This window comes from Vidua macroura, chromosome 32 (assembly GCF_024509145.1).
Source record: "Vidua macroura isolate BioBank_ID:100142 chromosome 32, ASM2450914v1, whole genome shotgun sequence".
Lineage (NCBI taxonomy): Eukaryota > Metazoa > Chordata > Aves > Passeriformes > Viduidae > Vidua > Vidua macroura.
Genome location: NC_071602.1, coordinates 426,070 through 438,360, shown reverse-complemented (window position 1 = coordinate 438,360; position 12,291 = coordinate 426,070). Strand labels below are relative to the sequence as shown.

Below are 12,291 nucleotides of genomic sequence, written 5' to 3'. Positions count from 1 at the left end.
CCCAAGAGGCCAAGGGCAGCCAGACCTGTCTGTCCTGGCAGCTTTCATTTGGGAGCAATCCTTGGATGGATGATGGAGTTTTGGACGTGGAATCCCAGTTTCAGCCATGGGCACCTGCTCGAGATGGCCGGGACGCCTCGAGGGGGAGCGGGCGTGGGGCCAGCGCAGGGCGCAGAGCATCCCGGGCTGGGCGAGGGGTTCCCGAGCACCGGCACGGCCTCAGCCCCACTGACGACATTGTGCTCCTCCCGCAGCCAAGGGACATCAAAGCAGGGAACATCCTGGTTGACCTGGCCACCGGGCAGGCCAAATTGATTGACTTCGGCTGTGGCACCTACCTGCAAGACACAGCCTACACTCACTTTGCAGGTGAGTCCACACAGGGGTGTGCTCTCAGTCCCGGCACCTCATGGCCCAACATCACCCAGCCCAAGCTGGGTGTGGCATCGGGGATTCTCCCTTTTGCTGCCCTTGATGGCACTGAGATTTCAGCCGAGTTGCGTTTCAGCAGGGCTGGGTGGGGAGCCAGCTTCCAGCCCTGCTGGCAGCCTTTGCCCACCACTCTGCCCAGGGCTGGAGCTGGGGCTGGGGCAGCCAGGCCAACAAAAACACCTGTGAGTGGGGGTAGCAGAGAGGGGGGGCCAGAACCTGTGCCCCAACCGGTTTGGTGTGCAGGTGAGAAAGGGCTTGGACTGCTCCACTCACCTGGTTTGTTTTGGATTCACGTTTCTTGGGGCAATGCAGGCAGGGAGGATGAAGGCATGTTTTTTTTCCCCAGCATTTAGTGGGTTTTTCCTTGTCACAGTCAGGCCTTGCCAGGGCTCCTGCTGCCCTCTTCCAACACCAGTGGCTTCTTTTCCAACCCCAAGTCTGTACACAAGTCCCAGGTGCTGGCGAGAGGGCAGCTGTCACCCCGTGTGCCACTGGGGCAGCCCCTGCATGCCCAGGGATGCTGGGGCCAGGCTCTGGGAGCAGCAGAATCCCCCTGCTGAAGCCCATCTCTATTCCATAGGAACACGGTCATACAGCCCCCCGGAATGGATGCATTTTGGCTGGTACTACGGCAAGCCAGCTACCGTCTGGTCCCTGGGCATCGTGCTGCACCAGATGGTCTGCGGGGAGCACCCTTTCAGGGGCTGCCAGAACATCAGCTGGGACCATCAGCTCTCGCTGCCACAACGGCTCTCTCCAGGTGGATCCCCATCTGTGGCCACAGGGGCAATACCAGTGCTGGGAGACAGCAGCAGCTCGTGAGCATCCCGCTCTGGCAGCTGCTGAGGAGGGGGCACATGTCCTGCTCTCCTCCAAAACAGGGAATTGATGGGAAAGTTTAGGCCCAGCTCTGAGCACATCCAGCATGGCCTGGGCACGGGAATAGTGGGGCAAAGCCAACAGGAGCCTTCTCCAACTGACCGGCGGGTTCTGGTTTCTCTGCCCAGAGTGCCAAGATCTGATCAGGCGGTGTTTATCCATGCTGGACATGGAAAGGCCTTCATTAGAAGAGCTGTTGTGTGATCCCTGGATGCAGGACGTTCATCTGCCCTAGAAGAAGGGAGAGAGCCACAGGCACACTTTGATGCAAGGCCCTGGTAAGTTACAGCCCCACACACGCCTTGGCAATCAGAAGCACAGGAACCCAGACTTTTTTGTGCTGCCTGTGTCACTGCCCAGGGCTCATCAGATGGGAACACGCAGCCCTTGTGCTGGAGCGGAGCTGCTCTGCCCAGCACTGGTGGCCGCCATCTGAGCTGGTTTTGCTTGTCCTTGGTTCCCTGACAGCTGGGGCCCTGGGCAGAACCCTGACAGCCTGGTCTCAGCCCCAGGGAAGGAGAAGGAGCCCCTGGAGAAGCTGTACCAGGTGGGGCTGCTGCTGCTGGAGACAGCGAGGAAGACATCAAGGATGACAACCTCTTGCTCCACCTGGTCACCGGCAAGCTGAAGATGATGTCACTTTGATTCTGGCACCTTCTCCAAAGCCAGGCTCCACAGGGAATTTGCAGATGAGTCCACACACAGGGGATGCTCCCAGATTTGGGCATTGCACAGCCTGGCCGGGAACAGAAGGTTCCCCTTTTGCTGGGATCCTTCAGTTGGCTGCCCAGCTGCTTTTGGCAGGGCTCGGGGCATGGGCTGGGGTGGGTACGAAATGGGAGTGGGCTCCTGGCCCTGCCAACAGCCCCCACCACCCACCGTGTCCCGGGCTGGGGCTGGGGCTGGGGCAGCCAGCCCAACACAAACCAACCCCCATGGTGGGAGCAGAGGTGGGACTCCAGAACCTGTGCAGGGGCTGCTTTGCTTTGCAGGCAAGGAAGGGCTTGGGCTGCTCCCCTGCCCTTGTTTGCTTTGGGATCACTCTTATTTTGGGGGGCAGTGCAGGGGGAAGGGAGAAACCTGGGCTTCCTTCACCCGTGGGTGGGTTTTTCCCTGGCATGCAGGGGTTGGGCCTTCCTCAAGCCCAAGACAGAGATATGATTTTTGACCTTTTTTCTTGTTTCCCCTTTTTGTCTGTAATCTACTTTCAATAATTTGTTGTGTGTTTTTCTAGAGGAAGCGTTCTAGGTGGGGTCCAGTCTGGATGGGGAAGTGCTTGGGAGCAGCTGCGGCGTGGATGGGCCGTGCCCTTGGAGAAGGCTGAGGACATCGTTTGGGACCAGCTTTTCTTCCAGCGGTGGATGGCGTCAGGTGGGTCCCGTCTGCTTGGCATGGTGGGATCAGAGCTTTGGGGAGATGGCAGCGAGCACAGGAGCATCCTGCTCTGGGCAGCTGCTGAGGGCTGGATGTGCCGTGGCTGGCTGCAGGCTGGGCACATGTCCTGCCCTCCTGCTCTGCTGCCAAAGGCAGCAGTGATGGGCAGCTCTGGGCACCGCTCTGGGCACGGCCAGCATGGTCTGGGCACTGCGGGCAGCTGGGACAAGGGGACAGGAGCCTTCAGCTGAGGGGCACTTTCTGGTTTCTCTCCTTGCAGACGGGCTCTGCGGGTGCTGAGGCTGCTCTGGGCTCTGCCACGGCTCTGCTGGAGCTCAGCACCGGGCCCCAATCAGCCAAAGAAGAAATGGTGTGACCTGCAGCACAGACTTGCTTGAGCATTTCAGCAACACAGCTCAAGTTTGCAGAGTGCACACCTCCAAGGGAAAACATGCCACCACCCAAAAATTAAACTTGCTCAATAGCTTCTGAAATGAAATCAATCTGGGATGACCCCAAATGCCATTTTTCAGCTTGCTCAAGCTGTAGCTCAGGCCTTTGCTGAACAATTATCTCCCCCACCTGCCTTTTACTTCCCAACTGCTCCCTCTTTTCCCCCAGTGAGTTCCCAGCCCGTGGCAGTCTCCATCACACTGTTGCCTTCCTTGATGCCCCTCACCACGAGGAAGGCCGAGCCCCCAGCTTAGGGACTCATCCTATCACTGGCTGAGGAGCTGCAATGTCTCCGAGGTCTGGTTGGATTTTAGTGGCATTCAGAGCTGCTCTCCAGCCCTCAGCTCTCCTCACTGCTGAGCTCCCACTCCCTTTTCCTTGTCCTTTCAGCAGGATGAGCTCTATGAATCCCCTTGGGCCTCCCCACTCTTCCCAGCCCATGCACCCACCTCAGTTAGGCTGAAACTGCAGCTTCTCTGTCTCCTCTGGCACACCAGTCCAGTCCCCTGTGCGGGGAGCCCCAGCCCCAGAGCGCAGCACCCAACAGTGCCGTCCGGGCTGGAGCAGCTGCCCTGCAGCCCTGGCTTGGCTCTTGGTGGCAAGGGAATGCTCCCTGTTTGCAGCTGTCCCTGCAGGATGGCCCCAGGGCAGAGCCCAGCTCCCACTGCAGCCCTGAAGCTTGGGGCAGACAGTGGTCCCAGAGCTGAGGTTCATGGGGAGCACCCGCAGCTGTGCCTGGCACTCTGTTGCCGTGTGTCACAGTGCAGGCTGCCTTGTACTGGGTGAATGGACCAGCCCCTGCTTTGACTGACAGGGGCCTCGCCCATCACATCTCTCCCAAGGCTGCAGGCATTTCACAGGCCAGAATCTGAAGGGGCGCAGAGATCCGACCAGTGAAATTATCCAGACTGGCTTTTTCAAAGGCCCCTTAGAAGGAAGGGCTTGAGCACAAACCCTCTCTGTTTGCCCCATGAACATCGGGCTGAGTGGCTTCTTTGGCTCCAACCCACTTTCCTTCTCGAGCCAATGTTACCCACTGCCTCCCACATCCCCCCCGTGCCTTCCCACTGCCTTGTCCTGTCAGGGCTTTCGCAGCCCCTCATCCCTTGGTGGCCCCATCCCCTCAGGGTCTCCCTCAGCCCGGCCAACCTGCCCGGCGCAGCGCCACAGCCCCACAGGAGCTCCCGAGGAGCCCCATCCAGAGGCACCTCGGAGCCCTCAGCAATGCAGCCAGCAACACACGGGCAGGAGGACACAGATGGCGGTTCCTGCCTGGGACAGGGCTTGTGGCCATCTCCAGGCACCGGTCTCACAGGGATCCCTGGAACTCCGGCCCCTGCCCACCGGCTCTGTTGGCAGCACAAAGGCTTCAGCAGAACCACCAAAGGCCAAGGGGCTTCTGGCCATTTTCCCTGCAAGCCTGCACGTGCCTGGGCAGCTTGCTGAGCCCAGGCACCCTTTGCTCCCTCTTCCCCTATGCCCTGCAGAGCCTGGGCAGCAAAAGAAAGATCCTGGGAGTCTGTCTATTATAACACATCCTATATTTAAATGCTACAGAAAAGTAAAAAGAATGAAAGAACAACCTCGAAGAAATTAAACACTCCTGCTGGCTCAGGTGGCCCCAGCAGACAGAGCCTCTGGGATCAGCACTCTGCACAGCTCCAGCAGCGCAGCCAGCCGAGCCCCAACAGACGAGGCCGTGTCCTCCATGCCCTGCGGAGCTGATCATGCAGGCTGTCCAAGAGGGAATATCCAGCTCTCTCTACTGCCTGGAGGATGTACAACGTTTGAATTGCCAGGCTTCCAACGGCGACACTGATGTCATTTGCCGTGCCTTCAAGGGCTGAAAGAGAGAGCAACAGAGCCATGGTCAGATCCCGGATCTGAGGGGACCCGAGGAGACCTCCCTGCCAGGGCCATCCCAGCCGGCTCCGGCCACGGCCAGCAGGGAATAAGGGACAAACGGGATCAGCCCCAAGCTGCTGGCCACGAATCCCCCAGGTGGCCCTGAAATCTCCGTGTGCTCTGCCCACGCCGCCCCTCGTCCGCACAGGGAGCAGAGCCCTGCGCAGCCGGGGCACGGCTTGCAGCTCCCCCGCCAGCCCCCGCTGACAGCCCGCTGCCCTCACTCACCCTCACAGATGAGCTGGAGCTCTTCCTTCTTCCCCCTCAGCTGCCGCCCGGCCATCCCTGCCAACACAGAGCCCGTCACGGCCCAGCGGCACAGCTCCCTGCCAGCGGCGCTGCCAGCCCTGTGGCCACACGGCCTCCTGGCCCGGCAGGGCTCAGCCGGGCCCTTGCCGCACGCTGCCGCCCAAGGGCACGGCTGCGAGAGGGCGGCAGCAGCGCCCAGGCCAGCCGGGGCTCCACCCCGCCGGGCCCGGATGGCGCTGCCGGGGCAGCAGGCGGGGCTGGGGCCGAGCTGCGGCGGGGCGGGGAGGGAGCCCGGCCTCGCGGCTCACCCAGGAACCTGATGGCCGCCTCTCGCAGGGGCTCCTCTGGGCTCTCCAGGTAGGGCATGGCCTGGCGCAGGTGCTCGGCCGCTCTGCTGCTGTCGTCTGCCAGCTGGAGAGAGCGGCAGGAGGGAAGGCTTGGTGCAGGCTCAGCCCCTGGACCGGGCACTCCCTGCGCCCAGCCCCAGCCTCCCCTGCCCGCACCGCCGTGAGCTCGGGCCCACAGGAGCCTGGAGAAGAGCCCGCGCCGCCTCTGGCTGCAGCAGCGGGCAGGGGCACAGCTGCCAGCCCCGCACACTGAGCACCGCGCTCAGGGGGATTCTCCAGCCTGAGGCTGGCACTTCCAGACCATCCTTACCAGGCACTCGGTGAACTTCCACAGCTTCTTCTTCTTCACCACTTTTTCCAGATCCCTCCTCTTCAGGAACTGGGCCACACAAAGCAGCGTTTCCTGAGAAGCCTGGAGAGCAGCAGAGACGCGGAGATGGCCCCACAGCCCAGGGCGCAGGACCTGTGTCCCTGTGCCAAGGCCTGGAGGAGGCTGCAGCCCAGCAGGCGCCAGGGCAGGAGGCAGCTGAGCCACCTCCCAGGGGGACAGCAGCAGCCCACGAGTCCTCACCTGTGCCACACGCCCATCCTCATCATGGCAGTGGAAGAAGAGTGGCAGCAGACTCTGGTGCACGTGTGTCTTCAGGGCCTTTTTGTCCTTTTGCAGTGGAAGAGACACCGATGTTTGGAAGAGCAGGATGGAGAGCAGCTGCACCTGGCTATTGTCCTGTATGAAAGGAAGAAAAAAAGACCTGAGCATCGGCTGCATGGGGCTCAGCTTGGCTCAGGCCTGGAAATCCACAGGGCACAAAGTGTCCGGGCAGCAGCCAGTGGCTGTGGCTGGAGGCAGCGAGCCTTACGTGGTCAAAGAGTGGCAGGAGCGCCTGAACCAGCCGCAGTGCAATGGAGCTGGCTATCAGCATGTCCTTGTCCCGGGAGATAAAGCTGAGGAGCGTGACTGTCATGCTAACTATCTCTCCATCTGCGTCGCACAGGAGCTCCACAAGACTTTCAGTCAGGCTCCCCATTTTTTCACTCTGTGCGGAACACAAGTTTGTGAAACGCCATCCTGCTGCCGCAGGGCCTAGAGGCCAAAGGGCTGTTGCGGAGCACTTGGGCAGCTGAAGCAGGAGGCAGGAGAGCTGGGAGCAGCTGCCCCAGTGCCTAAAGCCCAGCAAAGCCCAAGCGACTGCATTCCCGAGTGCAGCCTCAGCCGCTGCCCCCTTCTCACCATCGAGGGATTGTCAATGAGCTTGAGAAGGGCCCTGAGCGCCAGGCGACGCCTGTTCCTGCACTTGCTGTGCAGGTGCCTTGACAAGATTTGCAGGACTCTGTTAGCACTGCCTCCACTCAAGTTCAGGCACTCGAGGACCTGAAAGGCACAGGGCAGTGACAGGGGACCCGGCCGGCAGGAGCCCGGAACCGCACAGGGCTGGGCCCAGGCAGCAGCACAGGGCGCGGGCACCCGTCCCAGGCAGCTGCAGCTACGAGAGGGCAGAGAGCTGGGAGGCAGCTGAGCGAGGCAGCGCTGGCCATCAGGCTCACCTCCACAAGGAACGCCAGAGCGGGCAGCTCCCAGCGTGGCTCCAGTGTGTTGAGCAGCCGGAGCAGGTAGCGAGCGATCCGGGAGCACAAGGGGATGGAGACACGGGATATCTCCCTGGCAGGAGAAAAAGTAACCAAGACTTTGGGCCGGGGGACAAACCTCTCCCAGGACGGACTCACAGAGGTCTGGTCTTTCCCCAGCATCCTGCAAGGGGCCCTGGGCTATTTGGGAGGCAGCTCCTTGTGGGTACCCTCCTCTGCCAGCCTTTTCCAGTCTGCTTGGCTGTGCCTCGGTGACAAGGCCCTCTGGCCCACAACCACTGGGACTGTGTGGGGCACCCTGGGCACAGAGCACAAATGTCAGAGGCAGCGGGGAGAAGGGGGTCTCACCTGGCCAGCAGACCCACGGCATAGTGGTGGGTGTCAGCACACAGCAGCGTGTCCCAGCCACGCTTGCGTTCCATTGCCAGCACCACATCCTCGTGCTCCATTTGGCAGAGCAGGGACTTCAGGGTCCGCACTGCAAACCTGCGTGCAGAGCAAAGCCCAGGTCACGCTGGGAGCACTGGCTCCTGCCCAGGGATGTGGCAGGGACAGAGGAGTGGGATGGAGTACCTGTTGGGGCTGGTGGCAAGGCCGTATTGCTGCTGGCATCCCTTCCAGAAGGTATCGACCTCCTCTGGCATATCCAGAGTGCTGAAGAACACTTGGAAGAGCAGATGCACAAGTAGGTGGGGGAAATACACCGTCACCATCTGTGGGACACAGGGCACCTGGAGGATCTTCCACATCACCAGAGTTGCCTGCAAAGGACAAAGCCCCCCGAGACAGCGCTCAGTGCCGAGGTGTCCGTGTGGCAGGGCCCGAGCACGGGAGGGAGAGGCCCGGAGAGACGCAGGGGGAGCAGCGGGCCTGGTGCCCCTGAAGCTGCCCCGAGGCCAGGTTTCAGCCCAGCGCCTGAGGCAGGGAGATGCAGTGGTGCAAGGAGGATGGAGAGCTGCTGGGCAGGTGGCCTTGGGGCCAGCAAAGGCCAGTTGCAGAAACTCACAGCCAGGACAAAGACACCAGTTTTGCCCCCATCAGAGGTGAACGTGCTGTGCTCTGGCCAACTCCCCAGCACATCGAGGAGCATCAGCTGCACTGGCTCGGCAGTCCTGGGCGAGCACATGATGCTCTTCCACATGGTGAAAGCAGCTCTGTGGGGTTAGAGCTTTGTCTCAGGGGGATCTGGGACACAGCACCGTGGCGTGGGCAGCAGCGGGGACCTGAGCTGGCTGCCAGCTCTGCCTCTGCCCACTGCCCCTCGCCAGCAGCGCCCAGGCAGCCCAGGCCTGTGGGGACAGGCCCCTGAGGGGCAGCGAGGGAGCATGGCAGCAGGCTCGGGGGCTGAGGTGCCAGGGCTGGCAAAGGGAGCAGCCAGAGGGCCCTGGGGACTCTCTGTTGGTCAGACACCTGGCACAGGCTGTACAGGCTGATGGGCTGGGGAGCCCTGAGCCCTCTGGGCAGGTGGCCCCATACCTGTCACAGGATGGGGCCACACACAGGAGTGTCATTACTACATCAGCAGGCTGTTCTTCAGTGAGATCCAGGAGGGCCCTGTTCAGTCTCTGCTCAGCAAACTGATTGCCCATGAGCCACTGGTGGATGTACCTCACCATGGCGGGCACCTGGAGAAGGCACGGGGAGACTTGGAAAGCTGCCAGAGGGAGGAATGTCCCCAACTTCCCCAGAGAAGTGCTTCCCTTCCCACCACACTGCCATGGCCTCAAAGGCTTCCAGGGACCAGCAGATGTGGCTTGGGAGGCCAGGCAATTCCTGGGAGGATCAAACCCTCAAACCACAGGCCGCTTATTTGCTTTGGATTGCAAAACCCCCCCTCTATGAGCATATCCAGCAGGGCAGCAGAGGTCTTGGTTTTGAAGGTGTGTGAATATGCTCTGAGCCCTTTGCCCATGGTGCTGGTCTCTTTCCCCTGAATCCTCTTGATGAATTTGCAAACCAAGTGTAGGAGAAGGGCAGGAAGCCAGGGATGTTCCACGGAATGCTCCAAGCGCGGTGCTCGGCTGAGCGGTGCCAGCAGGCCCAGCCCAGGTGGGGATGGCTGCAGGTACCTCCACTGTTCTGCGGAAGAGGCCACGGGCGGGGTCCTGCTCTTGTGTGCGGTCCACGGCTGCATCTGGCAAAGAGCGAGCGCAGCCAGAGCTGAGGGGCTGCGGGAGAGGCCGGAGAACACAGCCCAGCCCTGAGCTCCCCAGGCAGGGACAGCCCCGGGATGCCCCAGGGGATGGAGCACGGCCACTGCGGGGTGTCTGCCCGGCCCCTCTTCTGTCCTGTCCGTGGGCATGTCCCCAGGGGATGGGATGGGATGGGATGGGATGGGATGGGATGGGATGGGATGGGATGGGATGGGATGGGATGGGATGGGATGGGATGGGATGCCATGGGATGCCATGGGATGCCATGGGATGCCATGGGATGGGATGCCATGGGATGGGATGCAGTGGGATGGAATGCAATGGTGCCAAGCTGGCTGCAGGCACCAACCCTAAGCCCAGCTCTGCCACTCACCCTCCTGTAGAGTCTTGAACCGCACCACCTCTTTCATCTCCTCTACTGCGGCAGCTCCAGGGCCTTCTTCCTCCTCCTGCACCCAGGCCAGCTTGGGCCCTCTCAGGGATCTCTGCTCCATGGCAGTGACTGGATTTGAGGCGAGTTGCAGGAGAGATGCCTCGGAAAAGCTCCGAGTCAGCAAGTCCTGCAGTCGTGCCTGGAAGGCACCTTCAAGACAGAAGCCTCAGGAAGGCTACAGGACAGCAAGTCCTGCACTCTGGTCTCGAGGGTTCCTGCCACAAGGACAGGAGACTCCTGTCAAGGATTGATTGTGGTCAGGCCTCGAGGGCACCGGTGGCAGGGATGGGAGATGCCTCCGGGGCACCGAGTCCCACGGTCTGCCCTCAAGGGCACCTGCAGGAGAGAAGCCTCGGGAAGGCCACAGGTCACCAAGTCCTGTGGTCTGGCCTCGAGGACAGCTGCAGGAATAACGCCTGGGAAAAGCTCCGGGTCAGACACGAACGAGTGCGCTGTGCGGGGGCTCCTCACGGCACCGCTCTGTCCCGTCCTGTCCCGTCGCGTGCTCCAAGCACTCTGGCGTGGTCTTGTCACCGCCAGCTCCTATGTCACCCCGTGTCACAAAGGGCCCTTGGACACGCTGTCCCGTTCCATGACACGGTGATCACGCTGCACCGTGTCACAAAGGGCCCCTGCACACACTGCCCCCTGCCCTGGGGCCGCCCCTGACCCACCCAAAGTGGCTCAGGTTGGAAGGAATTCCTCACCCCAAGTGTCTAAGAGAGCCCAACAGGGTCTTTAGGAACGGCTGAAACCATCAGCAAACGCTGCCCTGCTCTGTGGGCTCAGGGCAGCAGAAGGAGCCCCTAGGGCTGCCGACGCAGCTGTGCTGGGAAGGGCACGGGGCCTTCCACAGAAGCTGGCACGGCCTCCTTGGGACACGTCCCGGCTGGTGGCCATCCTAAACCCGCGGGTGTGACACAGACAAGGAACGTGTGGGCCAGGGCACCAATGCTGCTCGGACCCCTGGGGCCCGGGGAGCGCTGACATCAGCAGGTGTGGCAGAGTCCCTGCCCAAGCAGACCTGCCACCCCCCGGGCCCTGGCAGCTCTGGTGCCCTTCTCCTGCCCCAGAGACCTGTGCCCGTTGGGGGCTTCTGTGCCAGAGGGAGCCAAAGCCCACGTGCATTGGGGGCTGCGCTCCTGCCTGCAGGGGCTCTTGGCAGGAGCACCTGGAGCAACTGCTGGCAACACTTGGTCTCTGTCAGAAGCTCTTACTCCATGCTGAAATTATTTTCTCATTGAAGTTCTTGCCTTCTGCACAAAAACACCTTAGTGGCCAAGGCACGGAAGAATCTGGCAAGTAAGAATCCTCAGTTCAGGAAAGCTTGACTTCCCATTGTTCAACTCAAGTAGTTCCAAAAATTTGCAAGCTTCCCAAATTAATTGGGATGGCCTGAGGAGGTGAAGATTTGGAATTTTGCTTCCCATCTCAAAGCAGCAACTCATTTGCCTTAACCTCATCCACTGAGGGTCACTTCACAGAACCTAACACTACACAAAAAAAGGGCAAAAACAAGGGCCATTCTTTGGTTTTCTATGAAGGGATGATAATATCCTAATTCTCTTAAGGAATAAAAGCTCTCAAGAAATCAAAGTCCACTCAGTGGTACAAAATTAGCCCAGAGAAATGAGTAGAATGCAAAAGGGCGAATCCTCCCCCTGGTACAGATATCAAAGTGGCCAGTAAAGTGCAGCTCTCTCCTCTTGTTCCCTGCAGCAGAATCAGGAGCATGAAGAGGAAAAGTCACAGATATTCTTTCTGCCCTCCCTAACCAAAGCTGTGCCAAAGCACAGATGCTGCCTTCCAACTGACTCCAATTCCAGCCTAGACCTCTCCCCTTCCACACAACTCCTTCTCCAACACCCCACCAGCACCAACCCCCCCAAACTCCCGCACAGAAGCCCTCAACACCCTGCCAGGAGCCCCAGCTGTCCCCGTCCCTCCACAGAGCTTTCCCAGCCTCCAGCAGATGCCCTGGTTCCCTGCAGGTGCCGTGGGATGGCACTCAGGAGGATCTGCTCCAAGGCCTTCCCCTGGAGCAAGCTCAGGTTGCCAGGCCTATGGTTCCTGCATCATCCTTCCCACCGAGCCTTCCTGTGCACGGCTGTTCCATTTGCACCTTTGTGCTCAGCTCGGACTTCTCCACTGAACCAGGAGTGCTGGGGAAGGATGGAGAGCAGCCTGGCAAGCTCTTTCTCCAGCTCCCTCTTTACTCTCGGGGAGGTAGAACATTCCACAGGAAAGCAACTGCTGCCACAAGGAGCGGGTGGCCTCAGGCACCTTTGGCAAGGAAACAAGGCCTTTGTTTGACAGAAGGAAGCACAAGCAATTCACAGGAGTAAACAAGTAATGAGCACAGACATACTGAAGTACTTAGCAGCAGTTAGCATAAGAAAAACCTGGCAGGCCTAACTTGACCTGAGAGTGACTTGACAAAAAGCTTTAGCCATAGTCTACCAGAAGAACTAAGGGCAGG

General features: G+C 60.4%; 1 protein-coding gene and 1 long non-coding RNA gene across 4 annotated transcripts; one reads left to right on the top strand and one right to left on the bottom strand.

Annotated features, from left to right (window-relative positions):
• The first annotated feature begins 279 nt into the window (after positions 1-279).
• LOC128820911 (uncharacterized) lies at positions 280-3,156 on the top strand. Of its 3 annotated transcripts, XR_008440993.1 has the most exons (5): positions 280-369; positions 1,013-1,192; positions 1,314-1,589; positions 1,780-2,682; positions 2,966-3,156. It is a non-coding gene; the product is annotated as an uncharacterized LOC128820911 (long non-coding RNA). The 3 variants fall into 3 exon arrangements; XR_008440992.1 differs by lacking the exon at positions 2,966-3,156 and having other exon boundaries at positions 1,440-1,589; positions 1,780-2,881; XR_008440991.1 differs by lacking the exon at positions 2,966-3,156 and having other exon boundaries at positions 1,780-2,881.
• A 3,175-nt stretch (positions 3,157-6,331) lies between these two features.
• LOC128820922 (maestro heat-like repeat-containing protein family member 9) lies at positions 6,332-10,292 on the bottom strand. Its single transcript, XM_054001763.1, has 10 exons — positions 10,149-10,292; positions 9,753-10,027; positions 9,296-9,360; positions 8,703-8,851; positions 8,233-8,380; positions 7,800-7,987; positions 7,575-7,712; positions 7,185-7,299; positions 6,871-7,011; positions 6,332-6,676 (listed from the first exon to the last, which is right to left on the bottom strand). The coding sequence occupies exons 2-10, from the start codon at positions 9,871-9,873 to the stop codon at positions 6,359-6,361; spliced, it is 1,383 nt and encodes a 460-aa protein (XP_053857738.1). The 5' UTR covers positions 9,874-10,027; positions 10,149-10,292; the 3' UTR covers positions 6,332-6,358.
• Between the last annotated feature and the right edge of the window lie 1,999 nt (positions 10,293-12,291).